The 22,342-nt window shown below is 44.4% G+C and overlaps 2 protein-coding genes across 3 annotated transcripts in view; both read left to right on the top strand.

Moving 5' to 3' along the window:
- Nucleotides 1-6,360: 6,360 nt before the first annotated feature.
- LOC122784178 (melanocortin-2 receptor accessory protein 2A-like) lies at nt 6,361-9,291 on the top strand. Its single transcript, XM_044049326.1, has 3 exons — nt 6,361-6,838; nt 7,645-7,744; nt 8,224-9,291. The coding sequence occupies exons 1-3, from the start codon at nt 6,721-6,723 to the stop codon at nt 8,711-8,713; spliced, it is 708 nt and encodes a 235-aa protein (XP_043905261.1). The 5' UTR covers nt 6,361-6,720; the 3' UTR covers nt 8,714-9,291.
- Nucleotides 9,292-13,942: 4,651 nt separating this feature from the next.
- The window catches only part of LOC122783844 (beta/gamma crystallin domain-containing protein 1-like), a 23,802-nt gene continuing 15,402 nt past the window's right edge, over nt 13,943-22,342 (top strand). The window contains exons 1-5 of one of the 2 annotated variants that reach the window (XM_044048734.1): nt 16,255-16,449; nt 16,652-16,724; nt 17,011-17,316; nt 17,494-18,413; nt 18,771-22,155. In XM_044048734.1, the coding sequence (XP_043904669.1) occupies nt 16,677-16,724; nt 17,011-17,316; nt 17,494-18,413; nt 18,771-22,155 (4,659 nt within the window). In that variant the 5' untranslated portion in view covers nt 16,255-16,449; nt 16,652-16,676. Of the gene's footprint in view, nt 14,184-16,254; nt 16,450-16,651; nt 16,725-17,010; nt 17,317-17,493; nt 18,414-18,770; nt 22,156-22,342 lie in introns of those variants that run through there. The other variant, XM_044048735.1, reaches the window with a different exon arrangement.

Genomic DNA, 22,342 nt, shown 5'->3' with positions numbered 1-22,342 from the left:
GCATGCCGGTGCCAAATTGCGCTTTGACGCGTCCCCAAGTGTTTCCATGCGCCACGATGGCGAGGTGCGAGGTCACACTTCAGCAAACTCCGAGCATTTGGTCTCTTATCTTCTTCTTCTTCATAACGAATCTAGAAAGCACGTAATACTTTTAGTAGAACATGTTTTCTGTAGATATTGGCCTATTTATTCCAGTTTAAACTTGTTTTTTTTTTATGTCACATTAACTTTAAATGCTCATTACATTCATCCTAAGTCATTTGAATGTAATAGTTTTAATCGAACCAATTCAAAAACAGCAACTTGGACAGAGTTCTTAAAATCTGACCCTTTTTTTTATTAATAATATGATTTTTTCGTTGTTGTTTTTAAGTAGTTGAACTCTTCATCCCCTTCTTCACCTTTCACCATCTCTCTGTCTCTCCTGAGCCATTTGGGGATGTGAGGTGTGAACAAACACGTGCCCTAGGGGGGAAAGCTCGTGTACTGCGTGGGGGGGGTTGACACGCGTCAGCCCTTCATTCATACAACAGCAGGAGGGCCTCATAAAGAAGCTGCACCTCAGCAGATGCACAACCTTGAATCACCAACCCTTCTCTCCAAGGGACACATTAGATAATGGGCTCTTAATTAACTTCCATCACAGCTCAATTTCTGCTCATTCATTTAAAACAAGTGATGTTTTCTCAAAGTGCGCCATTAGGGGGCAGTGTGGGGCTATATTGTGGGATGAAATGACTCAAGTCTGATGCATTCATGGCCAAAAATATCATGTCATGCCCAATGCCAGAGCCAGCTTTAATATTTTCACTCACCCATCACTGTGCAATACTGAACATAGTATTATTATGAGTAACAAGAAAGCAGGAATGAAGCAAAGTAAAGAGATTTGGTTTATACAATTTTTATAAAATCAGTACTTTCAACATTTTGACTTTTGTCAGTGAGGCCAGAGGCTGAATTTGCATGACTGACGTAACTTAATAACTCTTTAAAATATAGTGTTCCCGGAGATAATCCTTCCCATCATTCCAAGGTCATAGTCATGTACACAATGGGGAAGACACACAAAGCATTGGCAGGAGCAGTGGAGTGATGCTTTCCTTGACCTGTCTCAGGTCCTTTCCACTTAAGTTAAGTGTGTTTGTCCTATGTTTCAGTTTTAATATTTGAGTCAAAAAGCCGAAACACTGAAATCCTTTCAGCTCAATAAACCCCTCTGGAAAGCAACTCGAGTGTCTTTATGAAGTTTTATTTCCCACGCTGGGTAGTTGGGTTGTAAACCGACAAATCGTACGGGTCCCGATGACGATTAGTTAAATGAAATGGAATACAGGTTAAACAAACTTGATATTGTCTTGGCTCACATTGCAACAAAGTACATCTGAATCTACACAGATATTTAGAGACAGTGAGTCATACACTATTTCTGAGACAAAGTTAAAGCGCTTATAAATGTACTCTGTTGTCTCTCCACCCTGCTGCAGTCACACGCCGACAGATAAATAAAAGCCTGTAACAGTTGGGTGTCACTGAGTTCCCCCCCCTGGTCCAAATGGAGAACTCGTCTGTATTTATAAAGGCCTCATTAGTCTTTATCATTCAAATCCAAAAAACAACAATGGTAATAAGTGTCCTGTACAAGTACACACAAAACTGTCAAACGCCAAACTGTTATGACACAAAATGTAGTCGTCCCAACTGTACAAACTCATAAATCTCAACACCGTGACTATCTTTGCTCTTCCGCACCGAGGTGTACACATTATTTCCTTTCATTATTCCCTTAGAATGTGATATAAATGAAATAGGCTGTATCGTTGAGTAGAGGAGCGGAGAGGAGAGGAGGAGCGGGGGAAAAATAATCCTGGATCGGGCCCTGCAATCAGTTCAGCAGCTCTAGTAACACAAGATTATTTGGCGAATGTATTCCAGGGCACAGCAGCAGTGACCTTTGTCTTCCCTAATTTCTGTGTAATTCTTCAGCTCAAGATGACAGGGAGGGAGGGCCTACATCGAGCTCCAAAGCAATCTAACACTCTTCCCAGCTTCACATCTCCATCTGTATTCTCTACATTGAGAGGTTGGTGTTAGAAGTACGTCTTCCTTATCTTGATGTATATATGTATATATATATATATATATATATATACAGTATGTATATATGTATATATATATATATATATATATATACATACGTGATACAGTGGTGGAACATTCTCAGAGGTCACGCTCTCCTCTGATGGAGTCTCACCAGAGGTAAAGCAAGGATGTTTATTTCTCACAAATGAGGCAGATTCCGTGCCGCACAAGTGGTAATGTTAAAGAAGCAGCACATTTAAAAGCAACACAGACACGGAATTTGAATTAAAAAAAAAAAAAAAATCAATACAACTTTTGAAGAAAAAGAATCCTAATAATACTCTGTTTAAAAGAGGGAGGGAAAAGGTGACCAAAAGTTTAAGAAGAAGAAGAATCAAAGTGTTTAAAGAGGTAAAAAGCAATACAAAACTGAGAGATATAATCCCTCCGACGTGTTCCGGATCTGCCCAGAGCCTGGAACACCTTCCATAGGAAGCAGCCAGGAGGCATCGAACCACCTCAAGTGACTCCTCTCAACGTGAAGGAGCAGCGACCTCCTCTCTGCGTACCTCCGACCCTATCTCTAAAGGCCCTGGTACACTTTGGCGCACATGAACCCAAGGTTCTTCTTCCAGATTTTGGAACCGCACGTTGGTGTGCATGGACAGCGCATGTGCAAACTTCCGCATCACCTGCAGGTGGAGTATTGAGCCCCGCTCACCAAGCAGAAAAAGAACATTTCCACCAGGAGCTAAACTTCTATAAATTCACGTTGAAATTCGTTCAAGATTGGTCTACGGGTTAAAAAAAATGTTTTTACAACCTTGCATGCCATGATGAGTGAATGAGTGACCATGACAGTGACTGGCTGAATGGCTCTCTGTGAAATTTGAGCCGGGTTCTGAGAAACGGCGACCCAGAAGGTCAGACTGATTCAGAATCCCGGTGTAATTGAAGTTTCCAGTGTTCCCTTGGAAACCAAAAACCAAACTCTGGAGAGAACTGTTTAATGTGAAAACATGGACACAATACATGATAATTCATTTCTTCTCTTTACTCCTTCTCTACTATTTTTACCTATTTTATTTCAGGCAGTGAGTCATGACCTCAAAAAGCAGACAGAAGGAGAAGGTTCAATAGAAAGTGTCCCTTTTGTTACCCCCCTTCCAACGCACCGGGATTAACTTTCCCAACTGCTCAATATTATGCGGCACTGCGTCGAGTTTCTGATGGAGAAACGGATTGAGAAGGCTCCTCGATCGCAGCTGAAGCGCTGGGAAAATAGCCCGCACCACTTGTGAAAATCCATACAGATAACAAAGGCAGCAAAGACTGTCTCTGAGGGTTGCAGTCGCAGAGCGAGGGAAGAGCCTGCGAGTTTACGCCAAAGGAAAGGTATGATTATACAGTATGCACAGTCGATACCACAGGCATTGAAAATGAGTCCATACCATTGGCTCACATGAGAAATGTCATGCAGCAGATGTGTCATTAGATAGAAGGAAAGGAAAGTGAACTACAGACACAGATGTTCTTTATTCAAGGAGAAGATGTTCATTTGTTTGCAAATGCCTTTCACACAACAACAACTCTGATGCAGAGACTTGGGATATTTCATATTCCGCAGAGCAATCAGTGCAGTGGTCGGCGGTCGCTTTGTGCAAATAGAGAAAGTGCAAGTGACTAGAACTGTGGAGCACGAGTGTGCACAAATAGAAACTCCATCCAGCTATTGTTGCTTATAGAAAAATAAGCTCCAGTTTCTTGCAGGGTTTCTGTGGTTTCATGAATGGGCTGGAATCTGCTCAAGCTCACACACACTGACCCTGCAGCGGTGAGTCAGAGAGCACAGCACCCGGCGCTCAGGGTCGTTTATATGCACCGCAGCGCTTTCAAAGGAGGTCAGAAACAACGCCTCACATCAGTTTGGACTCAAGAAGACCATGCAGTGACTGCCAAACGTGGGTCCCATACAGTCCCAGTGTCAAATCATGTGTATTTACATGTGGAAACGTGATTAAGAATGTAACTCTTAAGCAGTAAATAACAACAGTCTAATTATACCTTCTCTATTACCGAGCAGCGTGTGGCGGGGCTGTTGTAGCTGAACATTAAGTGGAGCTAATTAGGCCACTTCCCTCTGGTGTTTAAGATAAGAAATAGAGCTTAAAAGAGGGGGGTGAATTTGACATTACATGCACCAGGAGCCCAGAAATGAAAAATGTGTTCAATTAAATTATGTTTCTTGTCTTTTTCTTTTTTTTCCACTTTTAAAGGTCTAGCGCAGGGCGACTCAACTTAGCATTACTCACGGACTACATAGAAAAATATCTGTGTCCTTGGGCCATGTACATGTTCAAGGTAACTTTTAAAAAACAAAATATTGTAAGTGCATATAGTAGTGCATTTCATGAGACCTGGAGGAGGTTTTGTTGATTGAATATTTTCCTTAGCCTTACAGAACTTCTTCTACATTTTATTGGCGGTTGACAACAACAACGTGTTGGTGCGTTATCGCCACCAACTGGTATATCCTTCGCAATAGCGACACTCATGCCTAATCTCTTTTAAAGACCTCCTCTTAACTTTTATATTCTGTAAATTGTCTCGTTTCTGTAACTAGTTGTACAATCTATGCTGCTGTCTTGGCCAGGACTCCCTGGAAGTGAAGCTCTTGTATCTCAATGGGACCTTCCTGGCTAAATAAAAATGGCTGGGGTGGCACCTACAGTGTGTGCTCCAAAATTTGAGCACCTTATTTTCATTGTGTATCATTACAATAACATCACAAGACACAAATCGCAATTTCAACACTCAGCTCCCCTTTTATTCACTCTCCAAACTCTTAAAGTCTGACAGTAACTGGCTAATATTTGTCATAGCAACAACAGAATAAACCAACATCAGCATGCTGTCGTCTGTTTGATTCTCAACATGGACACAAGGTTATGTTTAAAACTACATGGATGGTTCCAAAGTGGATTTTTAAAAGGGAACAATAACAACCCCCGCACAGAGAGGCGGAAGCATTATGATTAGAATTTCTTGTATTTGCCAATTACTTTTAGGGAATATAGTACATTTTTAATGCAATGGCAGCCCTGTGCAAGCATTCTAATATGACCCTGATTAGAATGTACAATGTCCAAAGGGGAGCAGTGGGCGGTATAAATCTGTGCCTGCCAGCAATGGAAGTTACATACCCTGTCATATCGTTTGAACTAGCAACCGTCTAGTTACCAAGAGAAATGGCCTTCCTCTTGGCCACAGGTGGTCATCAAGACCATGGAAAATTCATTGTTAGCTCTTCAAAACTGAAAGCAATGCAGGGGCGCATCAAGCCTGTCACTTGAGTGTATTTATTTTAAAACCTCCCAAGTGCACATGGTTTAAAAATGGTTGCAAGTCATATATGGTGGATAGAGATTAACTCCAAACTGAAACAGTTTCCACCGAATGCACAAAAAGATTGATTTGAGTTGTTTCTCTGCAGCATGCAGGCCAATACCACTGTGTGAGCATTTTTCATGAACGGCGCACTGTCTGACTCCATTATCTACAGCAGCACCAAATGTGAATCTTCTCTTTACAAATAAAAAAGCGGCGTAGTGTTGCACTTGCTGGCACATTTTCCCAGTGACAACGTGTGTCCAATAATCTTGACCTTGTCCGTCCACATAATAATCCCATAGAATAGAATATCAGTCCCCCCCCCCATGAAAGGGCTCTCTGTTTTAAAATGATAATTCATTTTCACATTTCATCATGCATCATTGTAATGTGCGTCTTTGTTCCTTTAAGTCATCGAATCAGAACAATGACGACTAATGAGCTGCCAAAGATTAGCAGCTATAGTGCTGGCTCTGTGCGGCAAAGCATCATTCATAGTGTTACAGTAACAGCAGAAGAATGGCCACACTGTAGCTCCCACTTTATGACTTTTTCCTATTTATTTATTCTTTATCTATATTTGCAGTCTGCCACGTTTCAGAATGTTTTTTTTTTTTTTTAGGGAGGGGCAACTAAAAGTGATGTTTTTTTATATAAGCATCAAACTGAATAACTTTTTCACCCCTAAATGTGCATTTGAATGCTTTATGTGTGTGAAAATGATCTCTAATTGATTAATTAGAGCACACACACACACACACACACAGAGACCTTCCTTGAGATGATTTGCAGGAAGCACCTCGCACATCTTGTGTGGGAGGATGTGCGTTTGTCATCCCCCCTCCTCACACCACACACACACACACACACACACACAGCAGACTCGACTACTGCTGCTTCCAATGAGCGTTGGTGGAGCGCATGTTTCAGTATCCCAGCGGTTTAATGAGCCACCAGAGAAGCGGATGTTGGGAAAACAGTGACGCGCACTGAGCAGCGCCGAGGACTGCGAGGGAGTTTCTGCGCTACAGTGCAGCCATGGATTTCCCTGCTCTTTATTACGGCATGTTTCCTAATTCCTGAACACGCGTGGAACACCTGGGATTCCCAAATCCGCGCGCAGAACACTACGTTTTCTTCAATTGTGCTTTGTAAAGTTCACGCGTTACGCATGCACGCCAGCCCGGACCATTGACGAGGGATTTCTTGCTGGAGTGTTGTTGTCAAGGCGCAAAGCACAGGTCTGAAATGTCGGACTTCCACAACCGGAGTCAAACCAGCGCACGTCGGGGAGACTACGTGTGGCAGTATGAATATTATGACGACGAGGAGCCCGTGTCCTTTGAAGGTCTTAAAGCGCACAGATGTAAGCCTTTACTTCACTGAGGCAACACTACCTTCTGTTTTTTTTAATGCTGTGTGTGTGTGTGTGTGTGTGTGCTTTAATTAACACTATGATTTACTCAGTATCCCTGGCGAACAATCATTCTGTCAGCAGTGCAACACCAGTGGGCATGAGAGTGTGTGTGTGTGTGTACTTGTATTTGTTACCTCTTTAGGTCGTGTGTTAAACACCGACCTTTTCAGGACTTGTCCTCATGGGGACCAAAACCTGTGTCCTGAGAAATTGGTTGAGTTTAGGACTAAGATTTGCTCTTTTAAAAAAAATAAAAAACATATCAACAGTGTCCACATTTGACCTTAAATCCAAAGGAAGAGAATTCCAATGTATAGTCGGTACAACCGCAAAAGTAACTGTTGAAGATATAAGGACCCTCACAAGATGGGTTTCTCATGTCACGCTCAGAAAAGGACAAGCCGTGGATGATTCTAATATTAACGTAACCAGTAATGGCAAAGGATGGCCTTTTTCACCCCCTATGTACTGAATGGTTTAGTCTCAGTGTGTTTATTATTATCATTATTAGTGTTATTATTATTATTACTATTATTGTTGTTGTTAAAAAAATGCCCAGAAGTGCTCCTGCTTCGAGGCTCGAGTCAATTAATAAAACAGAAATAAGCTTTTGGCAAATAACAGATAAGTCGGCAGCTGCTTGCTCCTTCTAATCAGATTAAAGGGGGGAAAAAAAAACTGAACGTCCACGCCGAAAAACCCAGTAATTGAGAACCCAAACCAATAACATGAATTCTCCTTCTCTGACATTTCAGACTCCATTGTCATCGGTTTCTGGGTAGGACTCGCCGTGTTTGTCATTTTCATGTTCTTTGTGCTCACGCTGCTCACCAAGACAGGAGCACCACATCAAGAGTGAGTATAATAAGGGGGGAGGGCCCACACACACACACACACACACACACACCATCATTTCAACACCCAACGAATTGGCACGATGTTCAGCTCCGACTCCTCTCATCTCAGAAATGGGGCAGCTTTCATATCTGAGGGCAGAGTCATGATGTGAGCAAAGCCTCAGAGAGAGAGACGGCGCTGTAATGAGCTCCTCTGTGTACGTTCAGCTGTAAGGCATTTTCATTTTGGTTGCCGCCGGTCATTGCCGTGAAAGCAGATGTGATATTTGAGTTGGATGGAGTGGAGAATGAAGTCACCTGGGTTAAGTTAAGAGGATTTATTGGCTGGCAGTAGACATGGGCCTGTGACATTCTCTCCCCATTCATTCATCCAAAGGAAAATAATGGACTGTCTTTTATTAGAATTGTTTGTTTAGACAAATCAAGCCATTTGGGGCATTTCTTTACCAGCTATTCTTTTCTAATTTCCTTCCACAGAAATCCAGACTCTTCCGAAAAGCGACAACAACCCGGGAACTGTCTGGGCGACATCGGCGGCCCCCAGGAGGAAAACGAAAAAGCCTTCTCGCAGCCGCTGCTCACGGCACCACGCTCGTACTTTCACTTCTACATCAGCGAGGAGGATCAGTGCGAGGGGAAGCAAAAGCCAGAGGACAAGGGAGCCGGGAAGCACACGAGGGCTGGAGCCCAGCAGGGGAACTGCAGCCAACCCCGAGGAATCAGCTGCTTGGGCGTGGATGATATGGAGGAGGATGTGGACGAAGGTGGTGGACACCAAACTCACAAGGGCCTAAAGGGGGAAAGTCAGAGAGACAGAGAACACGCCTCCTTGTCTCACTTCAGCATCCCCAACTTTGTGAATTTGGAGCACAGTTCAACGCTGGGGGAGGATGATTTGGAGTATGAGCCGCCCGTCATCACGGAGCACCAGTCGCACTCCAGGGATGTGCACTGTGACATCCCTTAAGGCTGCTGCAGCTACATGGACAAAGTGGTGTTTGTTATGTTATTTGCATTACGTTCGTAGGCCATTTGTGACCTAACGGGGAGAAATCCTTGTCAGCTGCTACACACATCTACCTTTTTTTTTTTCCTTCTGAAGCTTCAAGTGTTTTTAGGTTTTTACCATCGAGCAAGAAAGAGGCCAACAACTCCCTACTAAGGGGTTCTAAAAGTTCTTAAAGGACATTTTCACGCTGAAGGCAATACCGTCTTTCACTTTAGCGTGTGTCTGTACTGTACCTGCACAAGATGATCAGATAGAAGGTCACCAGGTGAGATAATGTTGTGTAGACACATTGTTCCCGTCAGGGCCATTTTGACGATGGATGGTTGACAATTGAATGCTGTATATAAGAAAAAAAAACAAACATCTTAAATTAGTGGCAAAAAAAAACAACCCCTGAACATACCATTGTTCTCTTTACAGTGAATGTAAGTCTGAGACCCTGGATAATGATGAAGAGTTAGTCATCAACATCCTGTTGATGCTCCGTGGTGTTGGCCCCAAATAAAGACTGATGTGGTCTTGGAAATGAACTCAAAGCTTGTTGTTTTGCAGCATTTTGTTAAAACTAGCCAATGGTTTCCACCCAACACTGCAGCATTTGTTTGGTTCACTGTTTTGATTCGATGGTCCACTACTGAACCAGTGAAGTGCTCTTCCCAGACTAAGCAAGTCAAAACAAAGGGTATAGGATAACTCGGGTTTCACACAGTGGACATTTTGCATCCAAACAGCTGAATATGAGACCCAAACAGGGCTAAGAGGAGATTTCAACGCACAATCCATATTAAAATGTTAATTTTGTGTAACAGCAACAAGTGTTACCCTCAAATATCTTTAGAAGGCTCTTTATACTCATGTCTATGGTCACAGTAAAGCAAAGTATGACTTCAACTGTAGTCAAATTTCCTTGAGAAATCTGCACAAACGTAATCAATTTTGAGTCAAATGAGGCGGCGGTGATTATGCGAGGAGGAACTACTGTTGTCAGCAAGTGGCAGACATTATGTGACATTATTTGGAAGTCTGTCCTTGAATACCAGGCAGTCTATCAGCAGCAACACAGTGCTGACCTCACCAAATGAGTCTCCAGGCGATTTTTTAAAGCCCATTCATTATTTTTGGGGAAAAAAACAAATCGCTGGGATCGAGCTGAACAAATGTGATTCGTTCATTGCTCAGAACCATTACCAGGAAAGGCTTTTTTGCAGTGAATGAGATGATTATTATTTTAGTGCATTATAGAAAACGTAATGCATCTGGAGCTGGTGGTATGATTTATGACTTTGTCCCCGGGCTGATAAAGTATATGAAAGTGTTGCCGACCCACTAATCACTTAAACTGTCGCTTAACATGCACGGCAGAGACATGTTTATAAAGAACTCTCAGAATCTCTTGTGACACCAGGGAAGGAGAACAGAAAATGTGAAATGAAGCGGCGAATAATAATAATAATAATAATGTGCAATCTTATGAACAAGCCTGTTTTTTGGACTCGGTTACTGAGAAACAAGCTCAAAAAACAACCACATTTAGCCAGAAAGGAAACCTGGCTGAATGGAAGGATGTCAAAAAAAAATAAAATAAATCTATTTACACATCACTGGGGATGGCTGGGAATGTGGGAATAACTAGATTGACGATGAGGCGGAGAGCGGGGACGGTGTAAGACAAGACACTTGACAGGCTATTTGCACTCAAAACAAATGAATTGAGCTTTTTGGATGATAAAAACAAAAACTATGCTGGGACGTCTGGGTTTTGGTGTTGAGTAGTAGAGCAGTGGCAATTGTGTAACACTGGTGGAAAGCAGCAAACTGTGCCGAAACTGCTGGGTTGGTAAAAAGGATTTATAGGCAGGTGTCATGTTCATAAAACATGTGTTTTTGTAGAAATAATAAAGGACAATTTCCAACTCAGACAGTTTCACTGGCAAACAGGAAACTATAATCTCTAACAATCTCTTCTCTTTCACTTCAAAACCAAAAACACAGAGAAAAACAATAACTGCTGTAAATATCGAGTGAGTCATGAAGCTGTGGTCGTCAAGCTATGGTTCAAATGATGAATGTTTTTGAACACTGCATATTATAGTTCGGTAATACGAAGGTTATGTGACGGACGGTGATACCATCTTATTTGAAATGGTAATATTGTTCTCAGATAATCGGTGTAGCTTCAAATTCATTCTTCCTCGTGTCTCACACACGTTTTTGGGGAGTTGTTACCAAGCTATCACCAGGTGATTACTATAGAAACAAGACAGATTATCCAACATATTACCACTGTTTTACAGAATTATGACGAGATAATTACCATATTTAATGTAAAGTGAAACCTTTTTTGGTGCCAACTCAGTGTGTCACAGCGTCGTGTGGCTTCATTTAAATGGATCCAAAAACCCGAACCATACAAGGAAGAAATCTGGACACCAATAGCCTCCATCGGTGTAGTAAGAGTCAGCAACCAGTGGGTGGGGCAGTGGAGTTGCCCCACACAAACAAATCTGCCATTTGCTCTGTGTGTGGCGTGTGCAAGCACAAACGCAGAGACATGAAAACATTGATGCAGAGAACCAACATCCCATGATCAACATGATGAAGTGGTACTTCATCATATTTGTTTGAACGAAGACAAGAAAAGAGAAGAAATGACTGGCTGCCATGGTATTTACCAAGGACATTAATCTCACAGTGAAGTGGAAATGCACTATGAATATGAACCGCCCACCTCCTGATTTGGCTTCTTGATCAGTGGTGGGGCAGGAATTAACTGAGCACAACACAAGCAACTGCAGGTGACTCACTACACAAAGCCTGATGCTTTTTGGTGGCGCGTATGGTCTCCGGGTCAATTTACTTTCAATTACAAACCGGGTGGATCTGCTACTCGTGGTTCAAGTTAAATGTTAACATAATTCAAAATGATACCTCCACGTCTTCATTATTATCTGACGCTGAAGCGGGAGCCAATCGACTGACAATGGACAGGTCATGAGCCGACCCTGAAACAAAGAGTCATTCACAAACGTTCACACCCAACGTGAATTTAGAGTTTTCACTTAATCTAATCCCAGTCTGTGGCTCCATTCACACCTGGAGCTCACTAAAGACATTTAGTCTTTAGTGAGCACAGCCTGAAGCGGGACTGCTGTCCACTGTTGAGCAATACTGTTTGCAAGAACACAATTGTGTTTTTATCAAGTGTACAGATGTGGCGTGCCCGTGAGAGTTGTACTCACACACCTGAAAAGAAGCTGGGCCACACGGTTGGTGTAGGGGTTAGAACTCTTACCTTTGCGGCAAGAAGACCGGGGTTCACGACCTGGTCAGAACAAGGGCCTTTCTGCATGGGGGTTTCTCCCCATTTGTGCAAAGACATGCAGGTCTGGGTAAATTGGACCCTCTAAATTGACCGTGAGTGTGATGGACTGTTGATCTGTCCAGGGTGTAACTCAGCAACACCGCAACACCGCGTGACCCTCATGTGGAGGATAAAGCGGTAGAAGATAGATGGACGGATAAAAGAAGCTGAAACTGCCGTGGAACCGACGGCGAGATGGTCTCCAATTCTTCCCGAGGACGGCTTCTCGACCACGTCCTCTAACCACCTCAGAATGTGGCTCCCCCAGTGAGAGCTGAGAACGTGTTCAGGACGGATTGAACACTCCACACGGAAAGGATTTTGAAACAAGAGACGGCTCAGTGGTAGAGCGACTCGTCTTTCGTCTCAAAGGGTTGTGGATTCGATTCCAGGCCCTTGGGTATGGGTATGAAGCTAGACGAGAAAAGTGCTATATAAATGCACGGGCACCGTTGCCTACCGCCATGCCATCCATAATCATTCTTGAAAACTCAGAGTCTGTCTGAATTCCAAAGCTCTGTCTGAAACTTATTCTTACTTCACAGGTCTTTGCCTGGGCTCAGCAGCCTGTAAATTCAAATGTTCAGCCAAGCGAGGAAAAATCTGAGCCCAGTAGTATCTTGGTAACACTTTCTATTCTCTCAACAGAAAAAAAAAGCCTGCCTGTTTCATCAGCAGCAGCAGCAGCAGCAGCAACATCTGTAATTGTGTTAGTGTGACACTAGGCAGCATCAAATCAATTCTGTGCACACGGCGTTAAAATTAATATCATAAATGGCCAAACAAAAGCTGCTTCGGTGGAGTCGAGCGCGTGACTCACCCATGGACTCATTTGAATTACCAGTGCATAATGAGCCCTTGAGCAAAGCCTCTCTGCCCTGGTTAATGAGTGGAACCAGCAGATGTGAAGAAACGGCCTCTCTCCTCTGCGTGATTATTGAGGAAAATGGCATCATTTGTTATACGTGCTGCTTCCCAATATTGGTACGGTTGATGACAGGTTAGCGTACAGCTGCTATACCTGAAAACATGACATAAACGGACTCATTTATTTTCCTTTTGTAGAAGGAAATGACATGTTTTTTTTAATAAACACTGGCCAAATGAGGTCTGGCTGTTTGGAGCTGTATCTCTGTTCTCGAGGTGTCCGCTGCATTAAAACCCATGTACTGTATCTACAGAGGTGTAAAGACATGCAAATACTTGTTTTTTGGTGGGCATGTAACCATCGCTCCCTCATGCCCGTTTAGTTTCAACCGTTTTACTGTTCCTCAGAGGAGGGAGAGAAAAAAACAAACACATGAAAGGCAAGTGTCTAAATTTTTCATAGGCCGAGACCGGTTTCAGATTCTGTGGCCCATGAATAAGTCATGAGTAAAGCACACACAGAGTTGGAGGACGCAGCTGAGGACGTGACGCGTGTCAGAAAGTGAGCGCTTAAAAAGGCTTTGACGATGAATACCTGTTTGTTTTGAAGGTGGGGAGTGGAAGGCGGGCCACGCTGACAAAAAAAACGAAAATGGCTGACAGGCGACTTGCCAACTCCATTTGAGTGCGTTTGAATGATTTCCTTTGACATTTGAACTCTTGTCCAGTGGCGTTCTTTGCAACACAAAGCACGGGTGTTAAAACCACACAAGCACATGCACCTGGCCTGTACCCGTTGTGCCTAAACCTGTGGCCCTGACTCAACACGCACAACAAAGCTGGGTGTTGTGTCATGATGCAAAGAGCCTCAGGGTGTGAGAGTGGAGCGTTACCTGGCCCGGCCAGATTCCTCCTTCTTACCTCAGCCCCTCTTGAGAGAGAGAGAGAGAGAAAAAAAAACACAACAACTCAACATTTACAATGACATCTGCGTGCCATTGCCTCCCGCAGGAGTCAGCGTTCCTCGATGCTTCGAGACCACACTAAATATTAATTAATGAGTGCCGCCTGAGACTCCCCTGTTCCCTCTGAGGACAGGTTACCTCAGGGAGGCGCACTGGAGGGCGTCATTCTTCTGAGGGCTTTTGCAGCTGCCTGGTTTATTTCCGAGACGCAGGAAGGAGAAGCACTCTAACCATGGTAGGATCTTTCCCCCTCTCTCTGTGTGTGTGTGTGTGTGCGTGCTGTGGATGTGCTTGCAATGAAATGAACTCTGGACTTGTGGGAGTTTTCGATCGATGGTCTGATTGAGTTCTTCACTGCCTGGATAACAGTGTAAAAAAAAAAAAAGCCCTGGGACCCATGTTTGTTTTGGTTTTACGGTGCGTGCGTGTGCGTTGAGACTCGTTAGACGTGTGGTTTGTTCTAAAAAGAGCATTTCAAATAAGATTAAGGCGCGGGGGGGTGTTTTTATGTATGCTTGTGACAAAGGGTTTACAACTACCACACAAGTCAAGCTTTCATGTCTGAAACAATATGCTCACTCTCTCTCTCACACTCAAAAAACTAATTACCCAGGTTCCTCCCACACCTACAGGCAGGGTGGAGTTAATGTGCCAAACTGAAGTTATTTAAAAAAAGCAAGCAAACAAACAAAGAGCAGACCTTAATTAAAACTCACCGTAAATCATGTTTAAAAAAAAACAAAAACAGAAAAGAAAAAAAACGATTGACTTCGAAGTGAAAGGGTTAAGTCTGTCTGTGCAGCATGGAAAGATTGACTTGAGTCTGTGAAAACCCAAAAAAGAAGCTGAATTGAACAGGCCCTGCAGCCCACAGAGTCGATGCGTCATTTCCCCTGGAAAACTTTGTTTGGACATGGCCTCTCGGTGCCTTCAAGTGCAGAAATAAGTGTGGGAATTTTCACATGGGCACCCGTCACCCGACCAGGATCATGGTGATTCAGCAAAAGTCAGGGCAGCCGTGGAGCTTCACTTTACTCAGTCTTATGTCATTTAAAAATAACATGTCTGCATGTGCTATAGGGCTAATATGCACAAGTTACGTGCATACGTGTAATGTCCTTTGAAACTTAGACTGGTCATGAAAGTTATTTTGTTGTTATTATTATTATTATTTTGGACTCCCTTGTTTGACACATGAATGATTATAAATGTCACAAAAGCTGTGACATTCATGTCAGCACTCGGCTGTGCCATAACCCGAGGTTGTTCTCCACAGCCTATTCCACAGCAGGAGAAAGAAACACCAAGACACAGTCTGCATTAATGCATAGGCCTATGCGTATACATTAATACTTTATGTACATTTACACAAACGTATACATTATTACATTATTTGTCAGACAAGATATCTTGTGTACACACACACACACACACACACAGACTTGCACATTCATACATATGCATATTGGTTGCCATAGCACTGAGGTTGTTGTTGTTTTGTTGTTTCCTGTAGCAACAGGGATAATAAATTCACAAGAGGCAAAAGAGGACGAGGAGGGAGAGGAGGAGAATGTTGCATGTGCCATTTTCACATGTGATCCTTACTTTACCCGGTCTCTCTTTTTTTTTAATTTAACATGTGAATCTTTGCTAAGCACTCACGGCTCTCCGTGTGTAAATGTCACCCAATCAGAGGCAGGGTTAAGTAGACGTGGGACTTACTCCACCGCAGGCGCATTACAAACGTCTTTAAGCGTCTATACTCATATATATCATCTTCCGACTCATTCTTTCATTGATCTCAATTAAAGTTTTGAGACTGCGTCTTGTACACTTGCGATGATAGTTAAGAGAGGTGTCTTTTTACAGCCTATAAATAACATTTTCTGTGGTTTTGTTGCTAACCCAAACCCTGGGCCCTGAAATTGTCCCTACAGATTTCTACCACACCTTACATTTATTTCTTCTGTATCTGTCTGTTTGTGAGCCGCAAAAAAAGATAAGAACAGGTTTTGATTAAATGTTCTGGGTGTGTAGATTGTGGATCAAGGAAGGAAATGTTGGTGTCATAGCGACAATTAGTATCTTAATCTTATCTTTACATAAAGCATATACTTTATGTCAGGCAAACAGCCTGACAGCTGACAGCAGCAACGGTCGGGTGGCTGACGTGACGTGGGAAAAGCAATTGTTGTCTTTCAAGTTGCGCCACATTTCTTCACGAGTTTTTACGAGGAGCACTTGAATGCATCATTTTATTACGGGGCTGTGCGCGCTCCGCTGGAGGGGCAGAACTTCAGCAGCGCGCATTATCTCTAATGTCACTCTCTCAGACTGCACTCGAGAAGTTGCGCGTGTTTGGATGCGTGAAGTGGATGCGAGCGGGATTAACCTCCACAGTGATAGACATGCATCATGGTGTGGATCCCTAATTTGTACAAAGTGACGGCTGTGCGCGCGCTGTAGTGAGGAGCAAAGTTTTCTTCAATGTCTAATTAAGGGTGAGTTATTGTTGTTGTTGTTTTTTTTTCATTACATTACAGCCAAAAATAAAAGTATTGGTCACATGTACATACAAGAATCATGGACGGATCTATTAGAAAAAGGCCAAAAATATCTTGTATGGTGAACCTCTGCTCTTTCACCCTGCTTTGTTTTGATTGTCCTGGTGGAGTGATTTTGTGTTTGTTTTATGCTCTGTAGGAGTTTTTGTTCTAAACCAAAAATCATGTTCACAACCTACGTAAAGAGTCTGAATGATATGGTATTTTCCACGGTAAGCTTACCGGTTATAAGCCCTTGCATGTCGTCACTATGCTGAGAGATGCATGGCCATACTAAAAGATGTCTATGAACAAATAGTTCCTACTCATATTTACTCTGGATGCCAAGCCTGCTGCCATGTCTTTTGTCCATACTGTAGTCCAATTCATGCTGTTTGCACTGTCACGTGTCGGTCTATGTAAACCAGTTTGCACCATTTTGAAACATGCATGTATAATGAATGGCAGCTGTAGCTATTAGCAGGCAATTGTGTGAATTATTTCTCTGCTTTGGTTTAGTCTGAGAGCCCCGAGGAGCAGCCGAGTACTGGGGTCTTGGGTCGCATCGGGAGCTGGTTCTCTCCATGGAGGGGAAAGGGTCCAAAGAGTCCCACTGAAAATGACTCCCCGACCACTGATGAGGCTCTGAAATCAGAGGGAGTCGAGGAGGGGAAGGAATCTGCGAGACCCCAGGTGGGGGACCAACGCTGGGAGGAGGAGGAGAAGGAGCGACGCTTCCACCCCAGTCCACGGGATTTCTCCAGAGACAGCTTTCTTTGTGAGGAGAAGGACGCCACGCAGTCTGCCCACAGACACGACTCTGCTGTGAGTAGCACTAAGACTGGAGAGGGAGGTTCAAAAGAGGTGGAGTTTGGGTGCAGGGGGAAGAGAGCGGGAGAGGGAGAGGAGAGGGAGGAGAGCAGCAGCAGCAGTTCCTCAGTGAGTGGGAATCATGAGAAGAATGCCAGTCATCTGACACATCACTCTTCCTTTTCTGAACAGGGCGCTGACCAAGCCCATGCCCAGGCACAGAGACAGGCACGGGTCCAGACAGGCAAGAGGCTGCATGTGTACCTGGAGGAAACCAGCGTGATTCACTGTGGCAAAGACATCTGTATTGGACAGGAAGTTATCCGCACCAAAGTCACAGAGAGCCTGCAAGCGTTAACAAAGACCAAGTCCTCTCCAGGTTTTGATTCAGCACGTGCTCGCAGCAGAGAGACACATGTTAAGTGTGCGGTCGGTGAACAGAGTTACTACACCACTCTTGGGGGAGTGTCGGTAACATCACACAAAGAGCCACAGTCACAGCCTGAACCTGATAGAGAACAAACAGAGACAGACAACATGGGGCGTAAAAATGCAGCCAGGCGGAAATACAGGAAAACCTCTCAGAGTGACAAGGGGAACAGCACCCAAGAAAAAACGCCACCCAATGAGCAACTTGCCCCAGAGGGTTTCCCTCCATCAGATAACTCAGTCACCAGTGCTGAGGGCCAAAGTCCAAACACTCACATGGGAGAGTCATCTGAAAACTCCTCCCCCAGGCACAATCTCACCTCACAGGCCTCACCTATGGGAGGGGAAAGTAAGACTCCCTGTCCTGATATGGACAAGCACTTGGCAAACACACAAGATTCAAACACAGTCACGGCAGACACTCTGGCATGTGCAGTTGATGAGGGCGCAGACATGGAGGACGATGACAGCGTTTACAAAGTGGAAAGGAAGACGGAGACACCGGAGTCCAAGCGCAGGAGTATCAAGGTGTCTCGGAGTGAAGTGAAGCTCTTTACCAAATATGTGCCTTTGAACCCAGGGCCGAAACCCACGAGAGACAAGCAGGAATTCAAATCAGCGTTAAGAAATGCCAAAGACGAAGAAGAAGAAAAGACCAAGCCCAGAACAGAGGTCGATGCAAGGTAAGTTAAAGTTAAAGGAATAGCACAAATGTGAATGAATGGATTTTTATTGTTCGACTGGTGCAACTTAGCAAACATTTTACGTGTTTAGCTTTTGTCTAGCATGACAAGGAATGTTAACTGCTATGGGTGTTATATTGCAAGGTTAGTGAGTCACAATACAAAGTACAGCCGTGTGCTTCAAATAGACAATTGTCACATACAGATCACTTTAAAATATAGTTCAGTTCACATTTTGCAATAAAGATCATACGCGCAGCTCTCTGGTGGTACATAATATACAATATATAAGCCTAAAACAACTTTAAATGTTTAAAATAATTAAAAACTAAAAGCTTTACCTCTTCTAATACACAGACTACCTAACGTGAAGAAAAGTAATGAGGAGCCTAAGCCAGTCACTGGCAGGATTGCAGATAGAATCGGCCTCTTCGAGCGCCAGCGGGTGATGGGGATCCACAAGGACACCTTTCAGACCACGAGAAGTGCCGATGTCTCTCCAGTCAGGAAAGTGACGGAGAGGCTGAAAGAATATGATTCGCCAGCCCAGAGGTCGAGATCGGCCGAACGTCAAAGCCCGGCCAGATCCGGACCAGTTGTGGCGGAGAAAGCCATGACGATCAAGGAGCGAATAAGGAATTTCACAGAGGCATCCAAATCCGAAGCGAAGACAGCGCGGCCTCAGAGGCCAGCCATGACTGGAATGCCGCAAAAATCTACGTCATCTGTGGCGGTTGCTCCATCAGATCCGAAGGAACTGGACGGTCAGGGTAAACTGGATGCTAAAGAGCTGATAAAGACAAAGGCAATGTTAGGAATTACACTGAAACCAGATGATCAAGATACCACGTCTGTAGGGTTGGATGTTGCCATTTCAAAACAACAACCTGCAGACACAGTGACCTCGAAAACAGACGGTCCGGAGACAAAATGTGAATCCGCTGTCTCCACTAAAGGAGCAGGTGATTCTTCAGAGGTGACAAGTGACGTGAGTCCACAGTCCAAAGGTCCCAGCAGAATAGGCTCTCGCTCTAAAAGAAGGAAAAGTAAAGAACCTGCCAGTCCCACAAGCCCAAACAGTGAAAACAAAGCAACATCTAAGCCGCAGGTCACAAATATAAAACCAGATCAGGTAGAAGATACAGTGTTTACAGTGTCTGCCTGTAAACAGCCCACAGTCAAAGTCTCAATATCATCTGATAAAGCAACAGAGAAAACATCAGAAAAACAGGCTGACACTAAACCAAAAGATTTTAAAGAGGAAGTGGAAGTGTCTGAAAACCAAGAGAAACTGATAGGGCAATCATTCACAAAGAATATTGACAAATCCGTCAACAGGAAGGACAAGTTGCCTGAGCCATCTGTTGAGAGAGATGAACCAGATACTGCCTCTCATAAGAGTGGAACAAAGAAGCCCATTGACAAGGAGCCCGTTATCTTAGCCCAAAAGGATGAAAAGGCAGGGGGTCACAGCCTTGTGCTCACACAGGAGAGAGAAAAGACCTCAAAGGACATCAGACGACATTCAGACTCATCCCCCTCAACACCAGTTGATCGGCCTATTGAGAAGAGTTCCTCAAAAGAGCAGGTTTCACCTGTCGAATCCCCCAAATCAGATAAAGAATCTTCAGTGCAACCTGAAGCAATAAGGGCAGAAAAAGAAAAGCAGCCCAGTCCAAAAGATGTAAAACTGCAAGCTTCAAACAAAGACACAGAACCAGTAACGTCTGAGAGTGAGCATGTGGGGAAAGAAGAAAAGGCAGCGATCGGAAAAACAAATCAGAGTGAGAGGAAAGCAAAAGAAAAACCACAGCAACTCCCGCATCCAGATAAAAATACCACAGATTCCACAGTTTCAGAGAGCGAACAAGGCAAAGTGGAAAAGCCGAGTGTTGCTAAGCCTGATGAAACAAACACTGCAGGAAAGAAAGAGGAGTCAGTACCTATTACAGACATGGCAAAAGCTAAAGACCCCCGCTCATCAGTGGACCTCCCTGAACAGGTCTGTCCTACACATCCAGAAGAAGCTGCTGCTCCTGCTGTCACCAGCACTAATGATGCTGTAAGTCATGCAGAGAGTGATGTAGGGCCATTGACAAAAGCCACAGCAGCAGAAGTGACTCCTGACTTGCAAACAAAGCCAGTGGAAATGTGTGGAACAGACACAGAGCCTGTGGCCACTTCATCTGTGCCACAGTCTAATTCTGTATCAGTGGAAAAAATGGGGAATTCGCCTGATGACTCACATGCACGTGGAGCTAATGGTGTTGAGCTCTCCAGCTCCAAGCCTATTACCAGAGCCACTGCAGCAGTTGGGGAAGAGTCTGTAAAAGCCGTTAATGACTCTCCAGCGCTGATGAATGCACAGGCAGACGGTGTGGCAGAGAAAGCGCTGTCCGTTAAAGAGTCCTCTCCTATTCCTGTCTCTAAATCTACGAGCAGCGAGGGAGCAGAGCAAGATGACGGGAAAACAAGTACAACTGTCAAAACAGTGCCCTCAGAGGGCAACATCTCAGGAGATGTAAGGGAACGTGTTTCCAGCCCTTCACAAAGCACAGCCACTGAAGAAATACCAGCACAGTGTCCTTCTGATAGCAACGCTTTTAAAGCCACAGATCGCGTGACAGGGAAAACATTGACTGGTTTACTACCGAATCAACTTTCGAGCCTTCCTAATGGCGACATCTTGTCACGTTCACAAGTGCCCACTGTCAAAAAGGAAGTGGACGATAACAACAAGCCGAGTCGCACTCCAAAAGTGCCCGCTTCCCCAGAGGCTGATAAGCCGAGCCAAGAACCAACCAAGCGTTCACCGCTGAAGAAGCTCCACTTGCCACAAGGACTAATCATAGACGATGCTTTCAAACAAGACGCTCCCTCTAGCTGGCTGGATGTAGACTTTCCTAAACGGAAACTGAAAGTCTCAGAGGCCAAACTCACCTCGTCTGGAAGTGAGAGCAACCTTCTGGACGCCTCTGACGAGCTGGACGACGACAATTTTGTTGAGAGGATCAAGAAGCTTTGCGCCCCCTTCTCCCTCCCACCGCGCAAACACAACCACTTCCGGCCACCTCAGCCACCCTTCGCGATGCCGGCTATCAAGGAGGCCCGCTTTGAGAAGACCTTCGACCCGGACGAGTTTAAGTTCGGCTTGAGTAAAAAGAAGCAATTCGGCTTAGACACGTCGCCAAGTGTTCTAGCCAAACTCCAGACCACAGAGACTAAATCTGGCCTGAAGCCTGCGAGGGCTAGTTTGGCCAATCGGAGCATGCTGCTCAGTAGCCTTGACACAGAGTCCCGACTCAGGGAAATAGATGTTCCCGATGAGGTGGACGCCAAGAAGGAGAAAGACATTAAGGTGAAGGTGAAGTCTCGCCTGGAGGGGAGCTGTGTCCTCAGCAGCCTCACCTCCAGTTTTAAAGGGAAGAAGAATGGAACTCGTGCTGAGGCAGAAGCCTCCAGCTCTGAGGAGGACTCACCTACAAGAACCCCCCAGCGAAGTCCTCCACCTTTAACCCAGCCACCCCCTCCAAGCCCGACTGGCCTAGCTCCAATCATACACATGCCAGCCCTGAGCGGCAGAGACGAAGCTCCGGCTGCAGAGGCTGGTATCCCTGAAGGAAGTGACTCAAAACCGTCACTTCCTTCCTTCCACGACATCAAGCTGCCAGACTATTTAGAGAAGTACTTCCACCGAGAACCAGTGCAAAGCACACAAGCAGAGGAGAAAGTCAATACCAAGGTTAGTTTTCTATATTTCTTCTATATTGTCTTGCACTTTGAAAAGAAGAAGTGGCTGTTTGTGCTGCTGTCCTCCTAACACAGAGATTTCACTGGTGACATTCCTCTCACATGCACGGACAAGTTGAATCATAGCAAAGCCGGCACCAAAACCAACGAGAATCAGTGCATGAATTGTTGTCGAAAAT

Source organism: Solea senegalensis, linkage group LG17 (assembly GCF_019176455.1).
Source record: "Solea senegalensis isolate Sse05_10M linkage group LG17, IFAPA_SoseM_1, whole genome shotgun sequence".
NCBI classification, from domain to species: domain Eukaryota; kingdom Metazoa; phylum Chordata; class Actinopteri; order Pleuronectiformes; family Soleidae; genus Solea; species Solea senegalensis.
Note: the sequence above shows the minus strand (reverse complement) of the source record. Positions and strands in the feature narration are given on the sequence as shown.

Coding starts and splice junctions, on each gene's coding strand:
- LOC122784178 (XM_044049326.1), top strand. CDS start 6,721: ATGTCGGACTTCCACAACCGGAGTCAAACCAGCGCACGTCGGGGAGAC. Junction 6,839..7,644: donor AGGTCTTAAAGCGCACAGAT/GTAAGCCTTTAC, acceptor CTGACATTTCAG/ACTCCATTGTCATCGGTTTC. Junction 7,745..8,223: donor ACAGGAGCACCACATCAAGA/GTGAGTATAATA, acceptor TTCCTTCCACAG/AAATCCAGACTCTTCCGAAA.